At 56.5% G+C, this 23,078-nt stretch overlaps 2 protein-coding genes across 4 annotated transcripts in view; one reads left to right on the plus strand and one right to left on the minus strand.

Moving 5' to 3' along the window:
* CSDC2 (cold shock domain containing C2) overlaps positions 1-7,181 on the plus strand; it is a 15,351-nt gene extending 8,170 nt beyond the window's left edge. The window contains 3 exon segments of the mRNA XM_062015074.1: positions 5,193-5,458; positions 6,657-6,779; positions 7,019-7,181. Coding sequence (XP_061871058.1) covers positions 5,193-5,458; positions 6,657-6,779; positions 7,019-7,181 — 552 coding nt within the window.
* A 2,498-nt stretch (positions 7,182-9,679) lies between these two features.
* Positions 9,680-22,776, minus strand: PMM1 (phosphomannomutase 1). 3 transcript variants are annotated; one of them, XM_062020017.1, is made up of 9 exons: positions 22,690-22,776; positions 22,471-22,588; positions 21,520-21,596; positions 21,230-21,321; positions 17,035-17,134; positions 16,514-16,654; positions 16,074-16,149; positions 13,975-14,090; positions 9,680-12,780 (listed from the first exon to the last, which is right to left on the minus strand). In XM_062020017.1, the coding sequence occupies exons 1-9, from the start codon at positions 22,762-22,764 to the stop codon at positions 12,658-12,660; spliced, it is 918 nt and encodes a 305-aa protein (XP_061876001.1). In that variant the 5' UTR covers positions 22,765-22,776; the 3' UTR covers positions 9,680-12,657. The 3 variants fall into 3 exon arrangements, with proteins under 3 accessions (XP_061876001.1, XP_061844790.1, XP_061845511.1); XM_061988806.1 differs by lacking the exon at positions 16,514-16,654; XM_061989527.1 differs by lacking the exon at positions 9,680-12,780 and having other exon boundaries at positions 14,001-14,090; positions 16,497-16,654.
* Positions 22,777-23,078: the final 302 nt, after the last annotated feature.

The raw sequence follows: 23,078 nt of genomic DNA on the forward strand, positions 1-23,078 counted from the left end.
GTCTTTTTGACACACAGAGACCTTTTTGCTACTAAAGGTGCGGGGAGGTAAACCTGCCTCCTAAACTGTGGCTGCCGGCAGACGTGAGGGACGGAGAAAATGCGATGGCAAGCGGCAGGGAAGAGCCCGTGCGGGAGCTCGCTGGGAAAGGCAGCAGAGGGGAAAATAAGCCGCAGCTCCTGTGCTGAGGTGGGGGAGCGGAGGCAGGCGGGAGAGCCGAGCGTGGCGGCACACAGCACCCGAGCCAGGGGGGTCGCAAAGGGATGCGGGTGCAATGAAAGGAAACGGCCTGGCCCGTAAAGGCAACGGCCGGTCACGGCCGAAGGGTCACGGCCGGGGAAGGAGCACGATGGAGAGGCCACCCGTCTGTCCAGCCCTCCGTGCGTCAGTCCAGCCGGCCTGGGCAGCCCGGGGCTGGGGGCAGACGGGAAGGAGCACAAAGGAGCGCGGCCCGTGCGGGAGGGCTGGTTTGCGGAGGGTGATTAAGCCAATTAAATGTGTATTCCCCCTCCCGGCCGCGCGTGAGGGGCTTCTCTGCGCCGCCGCTAATGAACGGGGAGTGGCAGGCAGAGGTTTGGTGCTTCTTCAAAAGGCTCCTTCCCCTCTTCTGGGGAACCTTGGAAGGCTGTTTAGTTAAACAAGGTCACAGCCAGCACCCAAGCCGGTGCGTTTGGCTTTCAAGAGAGGGAGAGAGACAGTGATTTCATTTGATAAACCGCAGACCTTTCAGTCGCTGGTGATGAACTGCGTACTTGGATCTCGAGATAAAAGCCCATGTGTCTACTGCCTGTCTGCCTTAATTGGCCTGGGCTTCCAGCGCCCGCTCGTGCTCCTGACTGTCAGCTTGGCTTGGAAGCCTGCCCTCCAAAAAATGTAAAAGCAAAGCTGGCTGCCACTGCTGGAGGAAACTCACCAGAGAGCTCAGGGGTTTCAGTCTGAGGCAGTTTCTTTGGAGAAGGAGGAAGAGGGATGGGGTGGGGGTGTATTTTGAGAAGAGCATCCTTCCAGGGTGTGCTGCGCTCTGTGCTGCTTAAACACATCTTTGGCTCTGAGGACTGTCACCCTGGGGGAACCCCTCAGAGCAAAGCCACAGAGGGGAGACAGGGAGGAAGGAGGTGAAAGTCCAGCAGCGGCAGCAGAGAGGAGGTTACACTGGAGAGGCTTCCCGTGCCCCGCGGCAGAGCTGGGCTGCTGCAGCCTGTGCTCACCTCCTCAAGTGACCCGGATTTCATGCCTACACCATATACGTGTGTGGGGTGGGCACGGCGTCGTGAGTAGTGTCGGCCAGGCCAAGAGAGATGCAGGGTGGGGAGAGATGCTCTCAGCCACAGCAGAGGTTGTTGTGACCCCTGACAAGGGAGGAGAAGGGGGTAAATGCTTCCCATGCCCCAGGTGCCCTCTTTGTCACTTGCTGGCACTGCAGGGCTGGAGAAGGGCCTGGGGACAGATGGGTTGAAGCACAAGGAGGGAAGGAGAGGGACGGGAGAGGGTCTCCCTGCTCTCCCTTTGGGCTGGGAGGTGAGGACATGCTTGTATCTCCCTTCTTCTCTCAGCCCGCTTGTGCCATGAATGTAATTTCCTCGGTGCCTTTGTTTGCTGCAGGGATTTAGATGAGGTGGGAGGCAGGATACCCACCCTGGAGCCCCTTGTGGTGCCAAAGCTCCCACTCAGCCTCAGCTTCACCAACCCTGGCGAAATGAGGTGTTCAGCCGTGGGGCCCCAAGGCTGACCCACAGATCTGGGGTGCTCGAGGCAGGTGCTGGAGAGGGGCAGGGCGCTGCTGGCTGTGGGAGCCAGCCTCGGCATAGCTGCAAGGTGGGAGCCTGCTCCAGCCCTGGCTCCAAGCAGGGGTTAGGTGCAATGCCTCAGTTAGAGCAAGCTGCTCAGGGATGTGTCCAGTGGGGGTTACACACCCTTGAAGATGGGAACCATAGAATCATAGAGTCATTTTGGTTGGAAAAGATCATTGAGTCCAACCACTAATCTCACACTGCCAAGCCTACCACTGAACCATGTCCCTCAGCACCTCAGCTATGTGCCTTTTAAATATCTCCAGGGACAGAGACTCCATTGCCTCCCTGAGCAGCCTGTACCAGTGTTTAACAACCCTCTTGATGAAAATGCCCTGTCCCTGCGCTCACCCTGCGACATCCCTGTGGCACAGCCAGAGCCTCCCAGAGTACCTGCTGGTGATCACACTCAGCTTGTTCTCCTGTGTGAGGCAAGCTCAACTTCAGGGAGCAAATGGCAGCCCCACAGGGGCATCCACCGCTACTGCCCTTGGTGCTTAGGAGCAGACTGTCTGCCTTCTCTCCCCAGTGATGCTCAGCATGCTCCTGCCCCCCACCCCCCACTGCTCATTCCCTGAACCAAGGAGCCTTCCAGGGCACCCCAGCCTGGCCTGGTCCCACAGACAAACGTGGGACAGACCCACATTCAGTTGCCACTTCATCTGCCCGTGCCATTTTGTCCCTGCAAGGCTCCCCCCTCCCCCTTTTCCCCATCTTGTTTTTCTTTTGCCTCTGGGAAACTTCAGTTTTTCTGGGCCCTTGTGGACCCTCCGCAGGAGGAAGCTCTTTTTCTTGGCTCCAAACAACTCCCTCAGCATACTAATAGTTTGCTCCAAGCATCATTATTCAGTTTAAATACCCTCCATTGTCCCTAATCTGTTGGGGGAAACCAAAAGGCCTCGTCAGCGAAAGCGTGCAGGGAGGAGGCCGTGCCGAAGCCATTTTCATGGTGGTGGCTCTGTGATGCGGCACAGAACTAAGGGGCTGCTTCCCTCAAACCATCCTGGTCCTGTCTGGCCCTGACACCTCCTGGGAAGCCACCGGATCCTGTAGTGATGCTCAGGGGACCACACTGCTTTTTGCTCCAAAGCAGCCAGGCTGATAACAGGGAGAGTGGTTGGACGAGGCGGGATTGGAGCAGAGAAGCAGCTCAGTAGTTGCCTCAGCTTTTGAGTGTCCTGCTTGGGTGTTCCCTGAGCCTCTCGGAGCTCCTCAGACGTGGGGGGAAGGAGGTGGTGAGTCCGAGCCTGGGAATGGGAGGAGACACTGAGCCAGAGCAGGCAGAGCCCTGGCAGGGGAAGCAAGCAGAGGCGGGCAGGGGGAAGAGGAGTCGTCTGGTCCCTCCCTGAAACTTCAACTGCTCTAAAAATCTTTCCCCGTGTCCTTGGTGGCTGCTAATTTCGGAGCGGAGGTGACCCCCTTTCTCACATCCCCCCAGGGCCTCTGCTTCTCAAGGAGCTGCAGATGAGTCAGAAAGCAAATCGAATATTCTCCGGGTTTCCTGGCATGTGGATGTGTTGTCCCAAAAGATGCTGCACTCGCCAGGGGGGTGGGAACTGCTGGAAGGGCTGGTGGGGAAGGAGACTGTAACTCCATGCAATGACCGAGATCCTCAGCTCTGAGCGATGGGGAAGCCCCAGAGCCTGAGGGGTGATGGAGCTGGGTGAGCCCCTCCCACCACCAGCACCCTCAAAAAGCAGTGCCCCCAGGTAGCTGCTGGCATGGGGCACCCCGAGACAGAGGCACCCAGCATCAGATGCACTGCTTGATGGGGAGAGAAATTGGCAGACGAAAGGCTTTCTAAGCAAGCAGCTGTGGTGCTGGTCACATACCAGAGCATCTTCCTGGAAGGCTTAAAAATGCACAGCCCCACCCCCCTATTTCATTCTGGGTTGGTTTAACGAGGACAGCATAGTCTTGCACATCCCCCAGCAGCCAAAGGCTGTGAGTTTCTGCCCCTTGGGGCTTTAACTCCTTGCAAACTGCGTGATGCCAACCAAAAACTGAAGCCCAATGACTGATGATGTGGGGGTGATGAGGCACTGGAACAGCTTACCCAGAGAGGTTGTGGATGCCCCATCCCTGGAAATGTTCAAGACTAGGTGGGACGGGACTTGGAACAATGTGGTCTGGTGGAAGATGTCCCTGCCTATGGCTGGAGCGTGGGGACTGGATGATCTTTAAGGTCCCTTCCAACTTCCAACCCAAACCATTCTATGATTCTGTGACCACAGCAGCAGGAGCCTGTGCTTGTGTCACAGCTCATCTGAGGTGCCCATGTGTGCTGCTGGTGGTCTGCAAATAGCTTCCTTGTGTTCCCTCCTCTAGGGACATGCCCAGGTAGGCATTGAGTTGCTGTCTGGGACTGAGGTTGGGTCTTAAATCCCAAAGTGGTGAGTAAACCTCCATCATCGAGGAGACTTCAGGCCCCTGACCTCATTGTACCTATCGTCTCAGCCCTTTTCCTTCACTCTTTTGGCAGAAATCTCTTGCTGGTGGTTAATCTCAGAGGCCAGAGCTGGGGGCTCAGGAGCACTGGCACTGTGTAGGCATTTGTCCTGGTTTTGGCAGAGACAGAGTTAATTTTCTTCCTAGGAGCTGGTACAGGGCTGTGTTTTGGGTTTAGTGTAACAATAATGTTGATAATACATTGGTGTTCTAGCAGATGCTCAGGAGGCTTCTAAGTGAAGGGCTTTTCAGTTTCCCCTGCTCTGCCAGCAAGGGGGTGCACAAGAGGCTGGGAGGGAGCACGGCCAGGACAGCTGAGCTGAACCAGCCACAGGGCTACTCCATACCACAGACTGTCATACCCAGTCTATAAACTGGGGGGAGCTGGTGGGGCAGATCACTGCTCAGGCATCGGTCAGTGGGTGGTGAGCGACTGACATTGGGCAGCACCTGGTTTGCTGTTATAGGTGGGTTTTTTCCTCTCCCTTTTTGATATGTTTATTTTCATTACTACGATTCTGTATTTTATTACTCTTGCTGTTTCCATTATTGTATTTTTATTTCGGTTTCAGTGTTAGGCTGCTCTTACAGCCTCAACCCACAGGTCTGACCTTTTATTCCCTCCTCTCCTGCCCATCCCACTGCCGGGGAGTGGAGCAAGCGAGCAGCTGCACAGTGCTCAGTTGCCTACTGGGGTTAGACCACCACAGCATCCTTCCTGCAACAGTCCCTGCCCGTGGCAGCCCGTGCTCAGCTGCTCCTTTTTCCTGGGAGTGCTTCTTAGTGCTTTTGTCTCTCACATGTGGGACAATCCTGGGGGTTGGTGCCCAGTACCAAAGGCCAGCGCCATGCTGCCTGCTCCCATGGACGCAGGGTCCGTGGTTCCTGACAACAAACTCTCCCTGACAAACGCTGCCCCGGGGGGCCTCTGACTGCCCCCCATTCTCTCCCCAGGTCGCAGGCAGCAGACCCACGCGCCCAGCCACCCTTTCTCCTGCCTCCCGCCCGCCTGCTCCCAAAACGGAGGATCCGGCCGGTCCCGCCATGTCGTCGGACCCCAGTGCCCCGCCGGCGGTGCCGCCCCTGCACTCCCCCAAGTCGCCGGTGTGGCCCACCTTCCCCTTCCAGCGGGAGGGCAGCCGCATATGGGAGCGGGGCAACCTCCTGCTGCGGGACTTGCCCAGCCCCCTCCCCACCAAGAGGACCAGGACCTACTCAGCGTAAGTAGCCGGCACGCGGTGAGCAGGTTCCACACCGCCTGGCTGAGCCAAGCAGTGGCTCTGGCCACTGGCAGCACCTGCAGAACCTTTCGCATCTGGTGCCCATCGTCATCACGGTGCCTGGCAGTGCTGCGGCCACTTGGCTGGGGTGCCACGGGTGGGTGAATCACAGAATGGCAGGGGTTGGAAGGGAGCTCTAGAGATCATCCAGTCCCCTGCTAAAGCAGGTTCACCTCAATCAGGTCTCACAGGAACATGTACAGGCGGGTTTGGAAACATCCAGAGCAGGAGTCTCCACACCCTCCCTCGGCAGCCTGGGCCACGGCTCCCTCACCTGAACACCAAAGGAGTTTTCCCTTATGTTTAAGTGGAATTTTTTGTGTTCCAGCTTATGTCCATTACCCCTTGTCCTGTCGCTTAACACTACAGAAAAAGTGTTGCCCCATCCTCCTGACATCCACCCTTTAGGTATCCTTTAGGTAAGTATTAATGAGATCCCCCCTCAGTCTCCTCCAGGTTGAACATCCCCAGTTCCCACAGCCTTTCCTCATAAGGAAGATGTTCCAGTCTCCTGATGATCTTGGTAGCCCTGCGCTGGGCTCTCTCCAGCAATTCCCTGTCTCTCTTGAAATGGACACAGGACTCCAGATGAGGCCTCAGCAGGGCACAGCAGATTGGGAGCAGAACGTCTCTTGACCTGCTGGACACACTCTACTTAATACACCCCAGGATGCCATTGGCCTCCTTGGCCACGAGGGCACATTGCTGGCTCATGGTTAGCTTATTATCAATCAGGACTCCCAGGTGTCTCTCTGCAGAGCTGCTCTCCAGCAGGTCAATCCCCAGCCTGTACCGGTGCATGGGGTTGTACCTCCTCAGATGCAGGGCTCTGCACTTGTTGAACCGCATGAGGTTCCTCTCTGCCCAACTCTCAAGCCGGTCGAGATCCCGCTGAATGGCAGCACAGCCCTCCTGTGAATCAGCCAGTCCTCCCAGTTTGGTGTCATCAGCGAACTTGCTGAGGGTACACTCTGTCCCCTCATCCAGGTTGTTGGTGAAGATGTTGAATTAGACTGGGCCCTGTGTGCCAAGTGCACTCCCAGGGAACACCATGTTTTTGTAGTGAGCCTCTCCCCATGCTGCTTCCTCCGGGCGAGTGCCGCTGGTGAGAGGTTGTCCCGTCCCTTTCTTCCCGCAGGACAGCGCGTGCCTCCGCTGGCCCCATCTTCAAGGGCGTCTGCAAGCAGTTCTCGCGCTCCCAGGGCCACGGGTTCATCACCCCTGAGAATGGCACAGAGGACATTTTCGTCCACGTGTCTGAGTAAGTGCTGGGACGCCCTGGGGGAGCCGTGCCATCAGTGTGGGGCTGGAGGCCCATGGGCTGCGGCAGGGATGTCTGTGTGGGGTGAGGATGTGGCCCTGCATGTCCTCTCCCCCACATCTTTGGTGGGCTTTCTTTTCCAAGGCGCAGCTCGTGGGTCGGTTGGTTGCCTTCCTCAGTGCCGGGTGGTCCCAGCTGTTGGCCACAGCCCCGCCAACCTCTCCTTTCCTCTCCCGCAGCATCGAGGGGGAGTACGTCCCGGTGGAGGGGGATGAGGTGACGTACAAGGTCTGCCCCATCCCTCCCAAGAACCAGAAGTTCCAGGCGGTGGAGGTGGTCCTCACCAACCTGGCGCCCCACACGAAGCACGAGACGTGGTCTGGCCAGATCATCGGTTCCTAGGCAGCCGGGGGGGGCCGCCGGCTGCTCGGCCCCACGCAGCGGGCCTGCCCGGCCACTCGAGGAGGCGGCCGGGGCGGCGGCGGGGCCGGGGCTGCCCCCAAACACGCAGGCGTTCGCGTTCGGTGTCTTTTATAAGGTTATGGTTTCCTTTCTCTGTGTGTGTTTGTAAGTGTCTGTTGAGGGGGACAGAGCCCTCCCCTGCTGGCCCTCACCCTCAGCTGTAGGGGCAGCACTGAGCCCTATGTCCCTGTCCTCGCCCCCAAGTCCATGGGGAGGAGGGGAACCAGTCCTGCCCCCCATCCCTTTGGCTACCTGAGGCTGAAGAGCAGGAGGGGGCCATGGGGGAAGGCTGGGAGCACTCGACACATCCTCCTGAACCCTGCTCCGGCACGATGGGCACCCTGCCTGGTCCCATGCTGTGGGGCATGCCGTGGGGCTTGGGGTGAAAGGGAGTGGCATGGGGCTGCCTATCACTGTGCAGGGACTGGGTGGTGAGACCCATCCCCATCACTGGCAGCTCACAGCACCCACCTGAGCCACATCCCTCTATCAAGACATCTCAGGTCAGCAGTGCCACGGGGAGGCGAGTGGCTCACAGGAAGAAAAACTGTCGTCGTAAGGGGCAGACAGCTGCTGGCAGGGCACGGTGCTGTGCCCAGGGGGCTGTGCCTAGGCTGGACAGCTGATGCACTTTTCTTGGCTCGGTGCTGACATGGTTTTGGGGAGATGGCTGCCTTCTCCTCCTCTTCCTCCTCTCGTTCCCCCAACCCTCTGGGGACTCCCCCTTTCTCACGTGCGCGCGCGTGCGTGTGTGTGTGTGTGCGTGTGCACGTCCATAGCTTGCAAGGGAGCTGAGGGGTGTGAGCAGCCTTGGCCGTGGGGCGAGAGCAGCCACCTCCTCCCCAGCCCCTCGCTGTAGGCAGGGTCTTGTTACAAAGCACAAATTTTGGTTTTGGTCTTTTCTGCCATAGCCTGGCCAGGAGGGCTCCTGCAGCCCCAGGGAGGGATGGGGACAGCACACACAGGGCTGGGCCTGAGCTGACCCCAGGGAAATGGTGCCTGCACTGATGCCCTGGAGGTTATCAGCATCTTAAAAGGGATTTTTTGGAAGCAGGGTAAGAAGCCCCCCCCCACCAGGACGGGCAACAGCAGCCAACTCCCTTGGCAGGAGCCACCAGCATTGCCAATCCTCAGCGCTGACGGAGAGCAGCGTTTCCACCTTTCTTGCTGCCGTTGCTGCAGTGAGGACAGGGGGCTGCCATAAGCAGGAGAAGGGGTAGGGAGGACAAAGCTGTGACTCTGGGGGTTTGGGAGGACCACCACACACTGCCCCATCCCAGGCTGGCGTGGGGACTGCCCTGGGACCCCACAGCCCATCTCACTGCCAACCCAAAGTCTGGCTCCGCAGGGGCTATGACGACGTCGGCTCGGGCCCCGGGCATCCCTGGGACTCATGCTCAGTTTGGCCAAGGCAAACTTTGTTTGATTTTTTTTTTTTGTTCTCCTCTCTCTATCTCTCTTTTTTTGGAAATAAACTAAACTCCCTAGACTTGTTGGTGTTTTTACAACTCCAGTGTGGTTCCCACCTGTCTGACTATGTGTCGACCTTTGTAACATTGGCAATAAACCATTAAAAGTGACTTTCCCATGAGCTCTGCCTGTCTCGGCTCCTTGTCTCTGTGTGGGGCTGTCACAGTGGGGACACTTGGGATTTAGCCAGAGGGCAGGACAGGCTCACCCACCTCATAGAATCATAGAATGGCAGGGGTTGGAAGGGACCTTTAGAGATCATCTAGTCCAGGCCTCTGCTAAAGCAGGTTCACCTAAATCAGGTCGCATAGGAACGTGTTGAGGTGGGTTTTGAAGACCTCCAAGGAAGGTGCCTCCACACCCTCCCTGGGCAGCCTGTGCCGGGGCTCCCTCACCTCAACAGTGAAAGAGTTTTTTCTTATGTTTAAATGGAACTTATTGTGTTCCAGCTTCATCCCATTACCCCTTGTCCTGTTGCTAGATGCCATCGAAAAAAGTGATGCCCCAACCTCCTGACACCCATCATTTAGATACTTATAAATATTAATGAGATTCCCCCCTCAGTCTCCTCAAGACTAAACAACCCCAGTTCCTGCAGCCTTTTCTCAAAGAAGATGTCCCCTGATCATCTTGGTGGCCCCGTGCTGGACTCTCCAGAAGTTCTCTGTCCGTCTTGAGCTGGGGAGCCCAGAACTGGACACAGGACTCCAGATGAGGCTTCCCACAGCCTGTCCCAGACTGCTCCAGCTTTGCCTGGGGGTAGCAGCCCCTGAGCCTGAGCTGGGAGGCTGCTGCCCACCACGAGCAGGAGCCCCCACTGCTGTGGGGGTGGCTGCCTGCGTTCCACCGCAGCTGAGCCCGGCACAAAGCCCACACTGCCTCCAGCCGCTGCGTGTCACAGCTTCAATAGGATTGATTTTATTTTATTGTTTTAAATAGACACATATATGTATTTAAATATATCTCTTATTTAACAGTTGGCCTGGGGCAGACGGCAGCCGCCCGCCTCACCGAGCCATGGAGCCACACGGCCCCAGCGTGAGGCCCGCCATGGCCGCTCACTCACACTCTCCCACCAGACGAGAAGCAGGGTGCCAGAGAGGGGTCAGGGACAGGTACACACTGTTCCTTACCTGTAAGGCTCCCACCCCAGTGCTGTGCCTCAGCCCTGCCCACAAAACCACCACGCAGGTTGCCAGTGGCCCTGCTTGAACCGCGGGGCAGGACCAGCTGACCTGGTCTCATTGGCCTCGACCATCCTGGGCCTGTGATACTCCGGGGTTGCCCCAGTTACTTCTGCTGTCATCCTCCATCTCCTCAGCATTCTAACAGGACAGAGTCTCCTGGTGTGAGGTGCCCTCAGTTAGCCCAAGCTTGGTGTAAGACAGGCAGGACGGGGAAGGTTCCTGAACTTGACCTTACCCATGCACAGGTGAGCTCTTGAGCACAGAAAGCAACACCTGGTGCCTCACAGGTCATCCCTGCTACAGTGCTGCCCTTCCCACAACTGCCCTCACACCGAGCAAGGGACGTGCTGCCATCAGGGGCAGCCTTGGACAGAGCCTGCCCTTCCCTTCAACTATGCAAAGCAGCTCAGTCCCCAAGGCCACCACACTGTCTCGTGCCTTCAGGGACAGGCCCTGCCCTTCACCCACCACCAAGCTCTGCAGATCCTGCTGACTTTGAATGGACTTATTGAAAAATAAACCTCCAAAACCAAAACATAGCCTGATCCACAGTGAAACAGAGATGGAAGGACCACAAAACACACAATTCCTCCCGTCAAGGTTGCAGTGGAGGGCCAAAACCTGTGGCCCGTGAAAAGGACACTCTGCATTCAGGCTTCCCTGACAGGTCCTCGTTTCCCATGCAGAAATGTTGTCTGGGTAGACAGAGGAATCTGTGCACTTGTTGGGGATTTCTCAGTGCTGGGCAGACCACTGAGCTCATGCAAATGTGATGCATTGCAGACCTAATGTGTTGTAAAGTTAAGAGGTACAGTCAGGTGGAGGAGACGCTGCAATACTCCTGTGCGTGCAGTATGGCAGTGGGGCCAAGGTTCACCCAGGATTCTGCCTGTGGCAATGTGAGAGCTCTGCCCTGGGTCTAAAAGCACCAACATATCTCACCTGAAGAACTTGTCCCCTTGATCAAGTGGCAGAAGCCATCTGAGAAACTTCTCTTTGCAGTCTAGCTGCTAGGTGGGAGATGAAGAGCAATGGTGAGGAAAGCGGGAAAGGGGAAAAAAAAAGGGGAGAGAAAACAGACAAGAAAGAGATGGGGCAGTCCTATGCCAGCAGGGATGTTCCACTTGGAACACGAGGAAATACTTCCTTCCTGTGAGGATGAGGGAGCCCTGGCAACGGCTGCTTAGAGAGGTTGTGGAGTCTCCTGCTCTGGAGGTTTCCAAAACCCACCTGGACTCATTTCTATGTCACCTGATCGAGGGGAACCTGCTTTAGCAGGGGGCTGGACTGGATGATCTACCATTCTGTGATTCTGTGATGTGCTGAGAAAGGCTCCCAAGGAGTAATATGGGGAGGTTTTGAAGGAACATCTGGGACCCTCCAAGGTCTACAAACACCAGTCGTGTGCCTGGGGAGCTATAAGCAGGACATCTTATCCCTGAACTCCTCTTGAGCATCAAGTTGTGACTAGTATCACTCACGTGGTCTCATACCCCAGCACAGTGGCCAGGATTTAGGGGGCAATGTGAGGGAAGAGGTCAAGGGAGAAAGGAGAGATGTGGTTTGCAACCCACAAAGACCCAGAAGAGAGAAGCAGGAGGATACGTCAGCTGCACTGGAGAACTTGTGTCCCTGAAGGTGACCAGGTAAACCAAGCATGTGGGACGAGGTGGGGTGGAAAAACAAGCTTGGAGGCCACTGCTGAGTGTGGACCTCCACTGGCACTAGAACCTAGGTCCAGCCTGCGTTGGCCCTCCCTGAAAATGTCTCTGGCAGGAGGATGGAAAGCTGAGCACTGAGAAAGAAGCGGGGCTCAGTCCGTTGCAAGTGCCCTGTGGGAGGTTTTGCACTGGCACATCTGTGATGCCTAATGGACAGCTGACGGGGAAGACTGTTGGGAAGCCTTCTGCCTCCAAGTGATCTGCAGGGCACTCTGCAGAGACCAGGCACCCGGAGTCCTCCAGCCATGCCAGGCAAGGTCTGACTTGACAACCTCTGTAGAGCACAGAAAATAAACTCAAGGTAGCCATGCTGGGTTCTGTTTTTTTTGTAAGCTGAAGAAAGTTTCTCCATGTGCCTGAGCAAAGCTCAGAGCAGGAGCAGAGTAATTTCAAAGCTGTAGTTGCCGGGCCACCTGTAGGGACTGTTGTGGCATGGCACTGAGGTGAAGGACACGGGATCCTCTCTGTTTGGATGCACAACGCCACAATGAGCCGGGGCCACAGCTACTCCTCTCTCCCACGGGCCTGTAGCGAAGGGCCTTGCTGGTCCCTCACTTCACAGCAACTCTGGGGAGAGTGCCTGGGGCCTAAGCAGCCCCATCCTCCCCAGCCAAGGTGCGAGGGGCGGAGAAAGGTGAGATGCATCTTCCCTCATGCAGAAGCGTTAAGAGAAACAGAGGGAAAAAGGAGAGGGGAGGAGAGGGAGTGCAGGACGGACACGCACACACTCTCACGACTGGCCTTTTCCAATGCTTCCTGACCAAGAAAGCATCTGCAGCGCCTCCCACCACAGCCTCAACTGACAAGAAAGAAGTTTTTCTGGATGTGAGGAGGCTCTGGTTTGACAAGCCCCAGCCATAGCTAGGGGAGTGTCAAGGAGCCTGCACACCCACCCGCCTTCACGCGCTACATCCCCACCAGCTGTGGCAAGTGGCTTTGTTTGGGTCTACCCTGAGCTGATTCCTCAAACGAAGGTGCTTTTTTTTTCTGTCAGGGGGGAGAGGTTGGGGCCAGGGCAGGGCTGTGTGGCTGTGGCAATCAGCACTCGTTGGCTCGCTCGGGGAAGAAGATTTCACGGCAGCGCTGGACCGTGTCCTGTGGGGACTGCACGCTGTGTCCCACCGTGCGCGGGTCGTCGTAGATTTCATAGTCGTTCCCTCCCTGCAGGGGGAGAGAAAAGAGGGGAAAATCTCTTTAGTGCAGTCTTGCCACAGCATCCTTGTTCATGAATCCGCATCTTGCTCGGTCTGTGAGGAGCTGGACTAGGAGCCAGCAGCAGGGCAGGTGGGGACCTGCCAGGATGGGGCTGCCAGGGCTTTGCTGGACCAAGGAGGCACAAGAGGTTGGGCTAGGAGCCCTGCTCCCTCTTGCCTCCTTTCTTCTGAGGCAGGAGAGGAGCACAGAAAGGATCATAAGAATCATAGAATGGTAGGAGTTGGAAGGGACCTTTAGAGATCATCTAGTCCAATCCCCATGCAGAAGCAGGCTCACCTAGATCAGGTCACAAAGTAACGTGTCTAGGTGGGTCTTGAAGACCTCCACGGAAGGAGACTCCACACCCTCCCTGGGCAGCCTGTGCCAGGGCTCCCTCACCTCAACAGTGAAATAGTTTTTCCTATGCTTAAGTGGAACTTTTTGTGTTCCAGCTTCATCCCATTACCCCCTGTCCTGTTGCTACACACCATGGAAAAAAAGAGATGCCCCAACCTCCTGACACCCACCCTTTAGATACTTGTAAACATTAATGAGACCCTGCCCTCAGTCTCCTCTTTTCTAGACTAAACATCCCCAGGATGGGGAAGGTCCCAGACCAGCTAAGCTTATCCAGGAACCTGTGGGGTTAACCCCTGCCCTGCCTGTGGAGGGGCTAGCAGAAGGTGGAACAGGCACATCTGGGGAGCAGAGGTTACCATCATATGAAAAGAGTTGAGTGGATGGCCAAGCTGGTCTACAGCAGCAAGGAAGCATCGTTCTCCACCATTGTAAAGGGAAAAGTGAAGCCATTCCTGCTGTTGGAAAGCCCCCTCCTAAGTGCCAGGAGCTCATGTTTTGCATCCTGCAGCTTGCAGGGGTGGCTGCCCCCTTCCTGAGGGTGCCTTCTTGGGGGTGGGAGAGGAAAGCGATGCTGAGGTGGATCATATTGAATCCAAGGCGATTCCTCCATGAGTCTGCCACCATCATGAACCCAGCACAACCCCGCACGGGAGCCTCTCTCCCCTCCTCGCACAGCTACAGGCCCCCGGTGGCTGTTGGCAGGACGGAGGCCGCAGGGCCCACGCGTGGCTGGAGCAGCTCCACTCAGGACAGAAAGCAGCCAAGTGTGAGGTGGGGCAAGCAGGGTGTGCTGCTACTCACAGGGGTTGTCTCGTTCCCAAAGAAGTGGATGGTGTCAAATCTCTCGTCGTCGAGCACGTTGAGGCAGTAGCGCTTGTCCCAGCCCTCCGGGAAGACGTCAAAGCTGATCATGCCACCTGCCAGCAGAAGGGAGGGCAGTAGGTGGGAGCTGGCAGGGTGTTCCCCACACCCTGGGGTGGGCAGGAGGAGTGGGAGAATTCCCCTCCAGCCCAAAGAGCAGCCTGGCCCCAGCTCTGCCTCGGTGAGGCATGTGGCTCCATGGGCCGGGCATGGAGGAAGGAACCCATGGGCTGCAGGGGTGGGAGATGCATCTGTTGGGGGAGGTTTGGAGTCACGCCTTGCAGACTGCATCAGTGTCTTCTGTGTCCTAGCAGGGCCCTGAGGAGGTTCTGCACACTGACCAAGGACCAAGGACCCTGCCATGGAGCTCCCACAAACCCATCGACCTAATCAGGACACAGTCCTGGCCTGTCACCTCTCAAATGTGGGATGTCGACCTCTGGGGGGGCACCAAAGCAATAGGGGAGAACGTACAGAGTTGAGGGAGCTTTCCCACTAAGGGTTAATCCAGAGTGTACCCCAGCACTGCCAAGCTTTTTGGAGGTGCATGGAGGCAGCCCTTTGCCCATCCTCCTGAGCTGCCCTGCTGGAGGCACAGGCTGCAGAGCCAGTCCCTTGTGCTGTAACTGACACAGGCAACATGCTCCTTGCAGAACGAAGCCAGTAACTATGGGCCTCGCTTGAAGACCACAAGAATGGGAATTTGGGCTGGAACGTGCCTCTCCCTGTCAGATCAGGTCTCTGCTCCTCTTGGTCTCAATGGGGCCTCCCTGCTTCTCCAGGTGATGCAGTGGGCCTCCAGCAACCCTGGAGTTTTGCACTCTCTTTCTTCACAAATTATAACCCCAGCTCTCTTAGGAAGGGGGTGAGCAGATGAGTACCCTCAGGGGTTGGTCCTTGCTGCAGGAGAAGCACTGCTCCCTTGGGCTGCTCAATCATGTACGTCCTGATGCCACGCTCCTCTCCTCCCTGGCTGGCTGAGAAGGCTGTTGGTTTGGGATCCCCAAACCAACTCTCCTCAGAGCCTAAGCAGCCGAGGATGGAGCCTGTGTGTCCAGCTCGGAGAGAGGATTCAGTCCCAGACAGGATGTCCAGGACAGGGCACCATGATAAGGATAGGAGCACAGGGGTGGGGATGCCCTCAGGCTCATAGCAGGAGCCAGCATCACAGCAGGAGCTAAATTTGAGTGTCTTCACTAAAATCCTTTCTGCTTTTGCCTTCAAAGCCATTTACTTGTGAAAAGTGCTTCATTTTGCTGTGTTCTGGTTTTTCAGAGGTGCCCCACACACACCCACTGCTCTGCTTCAGCCCCACCACTCACACTCTCTCATTTTCCTCCCTGTCCTGGGCAGATCCCCAGGATTGCTCAAGCCCTTCCTTTGGTTCCTTGCCATCAGTAAGCTCCAACCCAAGAAGCGGCCCAGCAGAAGGCCATGGCATGGAGCTGCAAACTCCCAGTTTCTCAGCAGCTCTTCCTCCAGGAAGAAGAAATTCTCCCTTGTAGCCAACGCTCCCAACAAATCCCAAGAACTGAGACAACACATGAAGCTCCTGTCTCCCTTACACCAGGGTATTCCCAGAGAGGACTGCATGTGCCTGGAGCTCTGCTGGCCACCTCACTGCTGATGCCTGAGCCAGGACAGACCTCCTTGGCAGGGGTGTACTCCACAGAGATAACTGGGATTATGACAGGGATAATGCCATGGGACCTGCCTGTCTGGCTGATTCTCAGGGAGGCAAATCTGCAGTGTGGCCTTATCCTCTGATGTCCCTCTGCCACAAATTAACGTGATGCCTCTGTGGTAACTCTCCAGGTCTAGAGGCTCCTTGTGTGGGGTCTCTGGGCCTCCAGAGGGAACAGCTACAATTCCTGCTCCCCTTGATGCCTCTGTGGCAACTCTCCAAGTCTAGAGGCTCCTTGTATGGGGTCTCCGGGCCTCCAGAGGGAACAGCTACGATTCCTGCTCCCCTTCCCTTGATTTTATGGGAAACATGATGAAGGGGCCAAGGCAAAGCCAGGGAAGGCCCCTCTGCTCACCTCGAGAGAAGCGCAGGCCCTTGCCAGCAAACTCCCTCTGCAAGGCTGCCACAAACTTCTCCCGGATCCGCTCTTTCTGTGGGGGAGAAGGAGGAAAGGCAAGGCAAGAGGGTTTGAATAGTTACATGTTGATGGCCTACGAGAATCCACTGTCATCTGACCGCTGGGAAACTCTGGTTTGTTGTCCTGCTCCTTTCCCACCTGCCCCCAGCCCCAGCACAACACCCTTTAGCCAGCTTTCACCAATCCTGCCTAGCAACTGTGTAGAAAGCCACCAGCTCAGGGAGGCTCCTGGGAAAAGCAGATCCCAGCCCTTCCTTGGTAATTAAACCCAACTGCTTCGAATTCCCAGAAGCACAGTTCATAACCCAAACCCTCCAGCTTGGCTTAAAAAGTCTTGCAAAGCCTGGAAAAATCTCTCACCTCCAGGACTCCCCCACCTGAGGCAGAAACTGCTGTGGGCATGGGCCGAGCAGTCCAGAGATCTGCCCAGCAGATGCACCGTGGCCCTTCCAATCTGGAAGGCTCCCATTAGTTCCAGCTCCTGGGGCTGGGAGAGGGAAGACAGCTGCTGGGCCAGCCTGGAGGGATGGCGCAACCGGAGAAGTTTAGGTCTCTCTGAGGTTTTCAGTGCAATTCTACCTGTGGTTACTGTAAACGAGGAGACACCCTGTTAAATAAGTGCCTTATTCCCCGAGGCTCCCCTACAAGGGATCCTGCTGGCCAACCCCACTGCACTGGTGGTCCCCAATGAAGTCAAACGCTTCCATTCCTCTGTGTCTCTCCTTGGGTTTTCTGACCCCTGGTCCTGCCTCCACCTCACTGCACGTGTTGGCCTGGAACACAGCTTGGAGCTGGGCTTTGTTCTCCATGGGAAGCAGGGGGAAGTAGGTGAGCCCCAAGATGTATGGTGGTACAAAACCAGGAGAGGGGAGGGCTCGCCCAAGCCTGGCCCATGTACCTTGTCCAGCTCGGAGAACTCGATGCGCTCCTCTGGGGTGCAGCTCCGGCCGATGGGAGAGATGTTCAGCATCCCGTTGCGAAACTCAATGAAGGTTCCTCTGTGTGTGGGAGAGGGCACAAAGTTACTGGGGCAAGAGGAGAAGTACAGACCCTCCCAGGGCTGCTCAGTGAGGCATGCAAGAGGAGAGAAGAGGGAGGCATGTAGGAGGAGAGAAGCCATGGCCACTCATGGGCGCTTCATACCAGGCAGAGACCAGGCATCAACAGTTCTGCTTGAGGCCTCCAAGAGGCCCATAGTTTTATAATAGGAGACTGTAACATCAGAGGAACAAACAGTTCCTGTGTGCCTGGGGCACAGGCTGGAGGCAAAGAGCTTAGGTGAGGTGACAGGCAATGCCTTCTAATCATACAATTGTTTTGGTTGGAAAAGACCTTTAAGATCATCAAGTCCAACCACTCATCTCACACTGCCAAGCCCATCACTAAACCATGTCCCTCAGCAATGCATCTTTTAAATATCTCCAGGGGTGGTGACTCCACCACCTCCCTGGGCAGCCCATTCCAGTGTTTAACAAACCTCTAGGTTAAAAAATTCTTCCCAATCCCCAATCTAAATCTCCCCTGGTGCAACTTGAGCCCATTTCCTCTTGTTCTGTCGCTTGTAACTTGGGAGAAGAGACTGACCCCCACCCTTTCAGGTAGTTGTAGAGAGTGATCGTGTCTCCCCTCAGCCTCCTTTTCTCCAGGCTAAACACCCTGCCATTCCCTCAGCTGTTCCTCATTAGACTTGTGCTCCAGAATCTTGCCCAGCTTCATTGTTTTAACATCTGCAAGGACAGCTATTGCCTGGACTAGACCAATTGCTTGGTGAGACTGTGGCATCTCCACCCTTGGAGGCTTTTAAGAGGTGTCCTCTGTGGTGGGTTGGGAGAAGCAGGCAGTGCCTTGGGGCAGTGGGATGGAGCAGGTCAGTGACTTCATGGAGGACAGGCGAGGTACCTGAGGACTGGAGAAAGGCCAGTGTCACTCCAGTCTTCAAGAAGGGCAGGAAGGACAACCTGGGAAACTACAGGCCGGTCAGCCTCACCTTCATCCCCGCAAAGGTGATGGAACAACTCATCTTGAATGTCATCACCAAACATATGAAGGAAAAGGTGGTTATCAGGGGGAGTCAACATGGATTCACCAAGGGGAAATCCTGTTTGACCTACATGATGGCTTTCTATGAGGCCGAACTGGCTGTCTAGATGAGAGAAGGGCAGAGGGTGTCATCTACCTTGACTTCAGCAAGGCTTTTGACACTGTCTCCCATAACATCCTCATCAGAAAGCTCAGGCAGTGTGGCTTGGATGAGTGGACAGTGAGGTGGATCAAGAGCTGGCTGAATGACAGAGACCAGAGGGTGGTGATCAATGGCACAGAGTCGAGTTGGAGGCCTGTGGTAAGTGGAGTTCCACAGGGATGGGTTCTGGGGCCAGTCATGTTCAACACCTTCATCAACCACCTGGATGAGGGGACAGAGTGTACCCTCAGCAAGTTGGCTGATGACACCAAACTGGGAGGACTGGCTGATTCACAGGAGGGCTGTGCTGCCATTCAGCAGGATCTCGACTGGTTTGAGAGCTGGGCAGAGAGGAACCTCATGAGGTTCCACAAGGGCAAGTGCAGAGTCCTGAATCTGGGGAGGAACAACCCCACACACCAGCACAGGCTGGGGACTGACCTGCTGGAGAACAGCTCTGCAGAGAAAGACCTGGTTGATAATAAACTGAACATGAGCCAGCAATGTGCCCTCGTGGCCAAGAAGGCCAATGGCATCCCAGGGTGCATCAAGAAGAGTGTGGCCAGCACGTAAAGGGACGTTCTGCTCCCCCTCTACTCTGCCTGGATGAGGCCTCATCTGGAGTCCTGTGTCCAGTTCTGGGCTCCTCAGCTCAAGAGGGACAGGGAACTGCTGGAGAGAGTCCAGCGCAGGGCCACCAAGATGATCAGGGGACTGGAACATATGAGGAAAAGCTGCAGGACCTGGGGTTGTTTAGTCTGGAGAAGAGGAGACTGAGGGGGAATCTCATTAATATTTACAATTTATTACAATTAATATTAATATTTACAATTATCTAAATGGTGGGTGTCAGGAGGCTGAGGCATCACTTTTTTTCTAAGGTATCTAGCAACAGGACAAGGGGTGATGGAAAGAAGCTGGAACACACAAAGTTCCATTTAAACATCAGGAAAAACTCTTTCACTGTTGAGGTGAGGGAGCCCTGGCACAGGCTGCCCAGGGAGGGTGTGGAGTCTCCTTCCTTGGAGGTTTTCAAAACCCACCTGGATGCGTTTCTGTGTGACCTGATCTAGGTGGATCTGCTTCTGCAGAGGGGTTGAACTGGATGATCTCTAAAGGTCCCTTCCAACCCTACCACTCTGTGATTCTATGACCTGCTGCTGATGTCTGTTGGCAGGCTGATGAGCAATCAGAGCCTCCTCATGGGACATAAATTGGGTAGGAAAAACAGGACTTTTGCATCTCCCGTTTATCCCCTGCACCTTTGACTGCAACTCTTATCTCAGCTTGCACAGACAGGACCCAGTCCCTGCTCACCACCCTCACCTTGCACTGGGGCCTGCACTACTCTGTCGCTTCCTTGTCGGGCTAGTTCAAAGCACTAAGCTCCCTTCTCTTCTCTTTGCCATAAACCCAGCCAGTCCTGTTTGCTTATCACCTCAGAGTAGCTCCCTGAGGGGTCAGCACTGGCAGGGTAGAAACAAGAGGGGATGGCAGCACTGTCAATTTGAAAGCAGGCTGAAACTCTTGTTGAAACCTGTCTGGAGCAGGGAGATCTCCTTCCCCTTCCAGCTGAGGAGCCAGCCCTGACCTCACTAACCCTCTGATGTTCCTCCCAGCCCTGCTTGCTGTTTCTCTGTGATAAAGCACTTACAATTATGAATCTGGGGGAAAACTCTCCACCTCCTGTCTTGTAACACAGGGAAGAAGATCATGGGGAATGGACATGTGGTCAGCCCTGCCTGCAGCCTGGAAGTAGCATCTCTGCAGCACCAAGGGTTTGCTGGCTCATAACTCACTTGGAATCTGTGGGTTAAAGTGCTTGCTTTGCTAGAAATCCTATAAACCTAAATAGACAGAGGCACTTGAGAGATGAAACTTCACCAGGTGTTGGGCAACCAGACAGCAATGAGGCAACCAAATAGCTTTGAGGGTTCTGGGTCCCAGCCCACACTTTCAGGGCAAGTTCAGCCAGTGGTCCTGTCACAAGAAGCCACCCCGGCCCCCCTCACCGGTCCTCGTGTTGCATCACGTCAGGCAACTACCCTGGATCACAGTTTAGCAACTTTCAACACAACCAGACTGCTCACCTGCTTGGATTCAGGGTACAAACGAGGGCCCTGACACAAGGGGAGAGCAGGAACCAGGTAGCTGGGGTGAGGGGAGGGCCGAGCCGCTGCCCTCACAGCACCACTGCCTCACGTCAGCTTCAAGCGTTTGTCAATCTGAGGCTGCCTCTCAAAAGAGATCCTTCCTGCTCTTCCCTTCCACCTTTTCCCTCTCTCTCCTTTTTGTGTTAGCAGGGCAAGCTGATCCAACGGGAAACTATCCTTTTCCTTCCTGGCAGTGGCCTGGCCTTCCTTCAGAAGCGTGCCAACCCCACTCCCCGTGCGGCTGCTGGGGCTCGTGGTGGGGCACAGACAGGACCATGTGGCCAGGGACAGAGCAGGGCCAGCCCTGTCAACAGTGGCACAAGTAACACTGGGTTATGAGAAAGAGTGAGGCTGTGTGTGCTCAGGCTCTGCACCTCCCCATCTTAAGAGCCATTGTTTGCCTCTTTGGAAATTCATACGACCAGTGATGCCTGATGCCCTGACCAGTAACAAACTGGTACCATTGTCCCAAATGAGATGCATGCAGTGGCTGTATCCTGCTTCCCAGGAAAGAAAATCTGAGAGGCAAAAGAGCTGGCATTAAGCTAAAAAAATGGTACAGACTCTCCCAAACAAAGACCTTCCCACCATGCCCAGCTCAGTGTGACAGTGACCCTACACAGGGCCTCTAGATGCTACGATAAAATCTGAAGCAAGACAAGCTCAGCAGCTCAGCTGTTCCATCAGAGAGCTCTGGAACCCAGAGCTCTCTAGAAATCAGTGCTACGACTACCATTTGCTCAGGTTTGGGCTATTACCGTTTCTTGGGCAGCTTCAGCAGCGCCATGTAGTTGAGACAGAAGTTGATTAGATCCTGCAGCAGCTCTTCCCCCAAATGGTCCTGAATGGCCTGCAAGAGGAGATGGAGGAGTGAGGAAGAAGCTGGACCTCCTGAGAAACCCACCTGAGAACATGACCTGGAGGAGTGGGACATTTAGATCTAGTACTTGGGGAGAGAGGCTGCCATCTGTGCTGGTCCCCACAGCGTGCAGGGCACAGGGGATGGGGAGGGAAGCAGAGCCATGGCTCCAAGGGTACCTGGACCTACCTGCTTGGAGACCAGCTGCCCATTCTTGTATTGCACTGTGCCGTTCTCAGCAAAGACATAGTCAAACTTATCGATGACTGAGGCGGGGAGGAAACAGAAAAGGAGACATGAGTGATGCCTGAGACAAGGGGCCAAAAGGACTGGGCTGAGGACTGCGTGAGCCACCCTCCCAGTTCCTTAGTACTAGTACTGTGCTTTCCACATCTCCCACGCTCTGCAAAGGGCCACGGGCCCCCGCTCGCTCCCTGCAAAGCGGGCAATGAGATTATCTCCTGCTCACAGGTGGGGAGCTGACGCACGCGGCGGGGGGGAAACGACCTGACTGGGGTCACGGGCTCAATCAGCGGCAGGACAAAGATAAAAGCTCCAAAATGCCAGGCTTCCAACCACGTGGCGTGCTCCTCTGTGCTCTCCTCTCCCCTCCCCACTTGCCTGGGTGCTGGGGCCACGCAGTTACTGGTTATCTAACTCCAGCCCCTGCTGCCACCCGGGCACACGGCACTGCCGACTCAGCAGTCAGCAGCCTCAGCGCCAATTTCTGGGCCTTCCTCTGCTGAGGAGGCAGAGCTCGGATACCCAGCCGTGCTTGGTTGGCATCCACGCCGGTGAAGGCGGCTGCCTCCAGCCATCCCACTCCCTCGCCCCCCCCACGTCCCTGCTTGAACGCGATGAGGGACCCCGCGGAGCCCCCACCCTGGAGCAGCAGGGAGGAGACATTCGCACGGTGCTTCTGCCCGCTGAGCGTGGCGGGTGGAGAGGCGGGGGGCGAAGCTGTCGGAGCCCAGGCGCAGCTCGTACAAAGCCGTCGGCGGGGCCGGTGGCGTGGGCTGGAGCATCCCTGCGCAGGGGCAGCGGGGCCGGAGCGGGCACGGCCGGTCACCCCAAGGGCGGGCTCGGGGTCAGATTTAGGACACGAGTGACCCCCGGGAGACCTCGTGGGCCGCGTCTCACCTTCATCGCCGTCCCCCAGCTGCTCGGCTATCTTGGCATAGTCGGAGCCTCCCACCACACCGATGTGCACCCTCTCCCGCAGCTCCCGCAGGAACGCGTCCACCTCCGGCTCGATTTTCTGGCGGGGAAGCGGCGGGTGAGGCCGCAGCCGGCGGGACGAGCTCCGCCACGCTCACCTCGCCTCCCTCCCCGAAACCCAACGGCCCCGTGCCCTCCTACCTGCCGAGCCGGCGTCAGGGTGCCGTCCACGTCGAAGAGGCACAGCACCCGTCTCCTCGCCGCCGCTGCCGCCATCCCCGCCGCCGGCCCGGCCCCTGCCAGCGGGAGGGAGGGAGGCGGGACCGCGCGGAGGCCGCGATGGCGGCCGTGCCGCCCTCAGTGGGCAGCGGCCGCAGGGCGGCGGGAGCCCTGCACCGACCCAGCGCGCCTTCCCACACGCCTCCGAAGCCCACCCCAACGATGCCTGAACACACGTTCAGACTGCTGTGAACGGCTTCTCCGATTCGCCTCTCCTGAAAGCCTTTGCTTTACAGCCCTAACGAAGGACCCGGGAGGGGGGTGGGTGGGCAGCGTGTCTTCACATTTGCTGTTATCACTGCAGTGCCTCC

Source organism: Colius striatus, chromosome 1 (genome assembly GCF_028858725.1).
Source record: "Colius striatus isolate bColStr4 chromosome 1, bColStr4.1.hap1, whole genome shotgun sequence".
Lineage (NCBI taxonomy): Eukaryota > Metazoa > Chordata > Aves > Coliiformes > Coliidae > Colius > Colius striatus.

Coding starts and splice junctions, on each gene's coding strand:
- PMM1 (XM_062020017.1), bottom strand. CDS start 22,764: ATGGCGGCAGCGGCGGCGAGGAGACGGGTGCTGTGCCTCTTCGACGTG. Junction 21,322..21,519: donor GGCAGCTGGTCTCCAAGCAG/GTAGGTCCAGGT, acceptor CTCCTCTTGCAG/GCCATTCAGGACCATTTGGG. Junction 16,150..16,513: donor CACAGCAGTTTCTGCCTCAG/GTGGGGGAGTCC, acceptor TCTCCCCCACAG/AAAGAGCGGATCCGGGAGAA.